This window comes from Antedon mediterranea, chromosome 8 (genome assembly GCF_964355755.1).
Source record: "Antedon mediterranea chromosome 8, ecAntMedi1.1, whole genome shotgun sequence".
NCBI classification, from domain to species: domain Eukaryota; kingdom Metazoa; phylum Echinodermata; class Crinoidea; order Comatulida; family Antedonidae; genus Antedon; species Antedon mediterranea.
The window spans coordinates 21,329,239-21,333,834 of NC_092677.1; the positions used below are offsets into that span (position 1 = coordinate 21,329,239).

The following is a 4,596-nucleotide window of genomic DNA, read 5'->3' on the forward strand; positions in this document are numbered from 1 at the left end:
CTGTGACAATGCCAAGCATGTAGGTCAACAAATTGTGCAATCAAAAGACAAACCAAAAGGTCGCCGACTACACATTTCGGAAAAAGAGCCAATCCATTACAATGAACTCTAAAAGCGCATTGAAGATAAAAGATGATGTGGTCAATGTAGATCCTTTACTTCTATTTGAACGACTTGTAACTGCCGGCACAAGATGCCATAATGTATCTTACTCTTACTTACTTACTTGAATCTTCGGGCTCTTGATTAAGGCAAATGCCTTTTAAACGCCCTCCATTTCTTCTGTATTTATCTAGAATTGGTAGCAAAATTTATCTCCCATTGCTCTGTCTTTGTTTAGTTGATCCTTGAATGCATTTATGTTTTCTGCTTGTACTGTAGTGTGGTATAGATTGTTCCATGTGTTGACGATTCTACATGAAAAGGAGTGGCTTCTGATTTTCAGTCGGGCTCTTGGCTTTCTTAATTTGAATTGATGGCCCCTTGTTCTACTGACCTCTCTAAAGTCAAAAAAGGTTTCGGCTTCAATATCATCCAAGCCCTTGATAATTTTAAACACTTGTATAATGTCCGCTCTCCTTCTTCTGTAATTCAGTGTAGGTAATCCAAGCTCTTTTAATCTCTGATCGTAAGATTTATCTCTTAACTTTTTGACAATTTTAGTGGCCCTACGCTGCACTCTTTCAAGCTTATCCAAATCACCTTTTAGGAGAGGGTACCATATACAGCTTGCGTATTCCAGATGAGGTCGAATTATACTTTTATAAAGGGGCAGGAACATATCCTTATCCATGTAAGCAAAAGATCGCCTTACCAATCCAATGAGTCTATTTGCTTTATTTACAGCTTCATTCGTATGTAGTGAAAAGACTGATCAAAAGTAACTCCAAGGTCCTTTTCGGTATTGGCATTTGGCAGATCCTCGTCACCTTCCTCTGTTGGCATAGTGAATTGCATTTGTGGATTTGAATTTCCATAATGTATTACTTTACATTTATTGATGTTGAATTTCAGCTGCCATCTTTTAGACCAATCGGATAATGCCTTGAGATCATTTTGAACAGTATCATTTCTGTTATCATACACAACATTAAACATCTTAGTGTCATCTGCAAACATCCATACTTTAGATCAGATATATCAGATATATTTAGATTGTTTGAATCACCAGATAAGATGAGGTCTGCAAATGAAACTAGTTTAGCTGATAGTTTGTGGTCAACAGCAATCGAGGTTGCTCCAGAACCTCCTGATCAAATTCAGTACGTCTTAGATGGAGGAGCACTACTTCATAAAATTCCATGGACAAGAGGGGCTTTATGGGGTGACATTATGAGAGTATACACTAAATATGTTTCTCACAAATATGGAAAACCCATTGTTGTTTTTGATGGGTACGATAACTCACTAAGTACAAAAGACTGTACACATACAAGGAGAAATGGTGGTGGTGGTGTAGCTGTACACTTTGACCAATCTATGACCTTGCAAACCAAAAAAGAAGAATTTCTGTCAAACGTTCAAAACAAACAAAGATTCATTAAGATTTTGGGAAATAGTCTTGAAAAAGACGGTTTTACTGTTCACCACGCAGAAGCTGACGCTGACTATCTTGTGTCGAAGATGGCTCTGTCCTGTGCAGAACAAATAGGCACGGTTGTCATCGCAGATGATACAGATATCCTGGTCCTCCTTATCCACCATGGTGGTCACACCAAACATAATGTATGGTTCAAGCCAAACCAAAGGAAAGAAACTAAAAAGGTGCAACGATGTTGGAACATTGCAGCAACAAGACTTGACCTTGGCAGCGATGTTTGTAAATATATCCTATTTTGTCACGCGTTCCTTGGATGTGACACGACATCGCGATTTTTTGGTATTGGGAAAATCAAAGCAGTAACTAAAGTAAGAAGTGACTGTTTCTTTTCTTAACAAGCGAAAGTGTTTATGACTTGTAAGGCAAACAGACAGGAGGTAATTGCAGCGGGTAATAACGCCATTTTGTCTTTGTATGGTAGCAGCGATAATGAAAACCTAGATGAATTGAGGTTTCGTAAATTTCATGAAAAGACTACATGCAGTACTAAAGCAGTTCATCCACGTTCTTTACCTCCAACGGCATCAGCGGCAAAGTATCATAGTCTAAGGGTGTACCAACAAGTTCAAGTTTGGCTTGGAAATGAAGAAAATGTACCTCCAGATAAATATGGATGGAAGATCAGCCAAGGCAGGATGATACCATATTTGACGGACAACCCCCCAGCACCACAATCGCTCCTACAAATCATAAGATGCAAATGCAAAACAGGCTGCTATAATATGAAATGCAGCTGTAGGAACAATTGATTAGATTGCTCCATGGCATGTAGTGAGTGTCGAGGTGTATGCGCAAACATTTCACTAGATGATAATGAAGATACCGACTCTGAAGATTCAACAATGGGTTTGTAAAATCAGACGATTGGTAAATATTCTCAACCAGGCCTATTTGGATGTTTTTCTGTTTTGTGTGTTTTTAGAGTAAATATAAACAGAATAATGAATAGTTAAATGTTATCTTGGGTGCTGATCTATGAAGAAATATAACACCAATATATTGCCCCAATTACTAAACGTTTTCTGGATAGATATCTAAAGTAAAAATAATTACTTTCGCATTGACTATATACACAGACATTTTTTATTGGATATCCTTCTGAGTTGTTTGGCACAAAAAATGCTCATCTAAACCCATAGTTCACAAAGATGCAAATATATAAATATAATAGTTGAAAGCTTCCGGTCATTTTCTGTAAAAAAAGTTTCATTAGAGTAAATAAATATGGTTCTTCTGAATTGTTTAACACAAAAGTTACGCTTATTATTGGTCATCGAGATACAAAAAATATATTTAGTGAGATATGAAATAAAGAATATCGGTCAAAACGATGACTTCCGGTCATAACACACAACACTTTTTCATTAGACTGAATATAAACATAGACCTTTTGAATATTTTGACACAAAAAATGCTCATCTACGCCCATTGGTTACAAAGATATGAATATACCAATATAATAGGTCAAAGGTCAAAAGAGTAGTTTCCGGTCATTTTTTTGTAAAAAGTTTTATTAGAGTGAATATAAATAAGGGTCTTCTGAATTGATTAACACAAAAATTACGAAGTTACGCCTATTGGTCACCGAGATACAAAAAATTTAATTAGTGAAATAATATAAAATAATGAATATATGTCAAAGGTCAAAATGATGTCGTCTGGTCATAATACACAAAACGTTTTCATTAGAGTGAATATAAACATAGACCTTCTGGGTAATTTGACACCAAAAACGCTTGTTTACGCCCAGTGGTTACCGAGATATGAATATGCCAAAATAATAAGTCAAGGGTCAAAAACATGGATTCCGGTCATTTTTGATAAAAAACTTTCATTAGAGTGAATATAAATATGGGTCTTCTGAATTGTTTGACACCAAAATTACCAAGTTCGGCCAAGCGGTTACTGAGATATACAAATATATAATTTGACCCTCATGACCTCTTGACCCCTTAAAAAAGTATGTTCCACTGAACCGATTTTGGTAGATTTTGGAAATGTTTCTTCCAGGAACATATAGAATCAAATAAAAAAGGTTCGGAAACTATTGCAATTTGTTTTGGGTCTATCGGTAGATTGACTGGACTAAAAAACATCAAAGAGCAAAAAATAGCTTAATATCGTATTTAAAAACGTTTTAGACCATTTTGAGCATTTCGACAAAACTTTTTCACACAAAACAACAAAGTGTACAGAATAGCTTCAAATCGCATTTGGAGACGTTTTAACCCATTTTGAGCATTTCGATAAAATTTTACACACAAAAACATCAAAGTGCACAAAATAGCTTAATATGGTATTTAAAAACGTTTTAGACCATTTTGAGCATTTCAACAAAACTTTTTCTCACAAAACATCAAAGTGTACAGAATAGCTTCAAATCGCATTTGGAGACGTTTTAGACCATTTTGTGCATTTCGATGAAACTTGGTTACACAAAAACATCAAAGTGCTTAAAATCACATTTTGAGCATTTCGTTAAAACTTTTCACACAAAAACATAAAAGTCCACAAAATAGCTTAATATCGTATTTAAAAACGTTTTAGACCATTTTGAGCATTTCGAAAAAACTTTTCCACACAAAACATCAAAGTTTACAAAATAGCTTCAAATCGCATTTGGAGACGTTTTAGATCATTTTGTGATTTTCGAAAAAACTTGTTAACATAAAAACACCAAAGTGCTCAGAATACCTTCAAATCGCATTTGGAGACGTTTTAGACCCTTTTGTGCATTTCGATGAAACTTGGTTACACAAAAACATCAAAGTGCTTAAAATCACATTAGAAACCGTTTTAGACCATTTTGAGCATTTCGATAAAATTTTTCACAGAAAAACATCAAAGAGCAAAAAATAGCTTAATATCGTATTTAAAAACGTTTTAGACCATTTTGAGCATTTCGACAAAACTTTTTCACACAAAACATCAAAGTGTACAGAATAGCTTCAAATCGCATTTGGAGACGTTTTAACCCATTTTGAGCATTTCGATAA

The 4,596-nt window shown here is 34.9% G+C and overlaps 1 protein-coding gene across 1 annotated transcript; it reads right to left on the reverse strand.

Moving 5' to 3' along the window:
- Window positions 1–292: 292 nt before the first annotated feature.
- LOC140057710 (uncharacterized) lies at window positions 293–793 on the reverse strand. The gene has a single exon (XM_072103430.1). The coding sequence runs from the start codon at window positions 791–793 to the stop codon at window positions 293–295; it is 501 nt and encodes a 166-aa protein (XP_071959531.1).
- Between the last annotated feature and the right edge of the window lie 3,803 nt (window positions 794–4,596).

Bases quoted from the DNA above. Each gene is read 5' to 3' on its own strand.
- LOC140057710 (XM_072103430.1), bottom strand. From the start codon at position 793: ATGGATAAGGATATGTTCCTGCCCCTTTATAAAAGTATAATTCGACCT.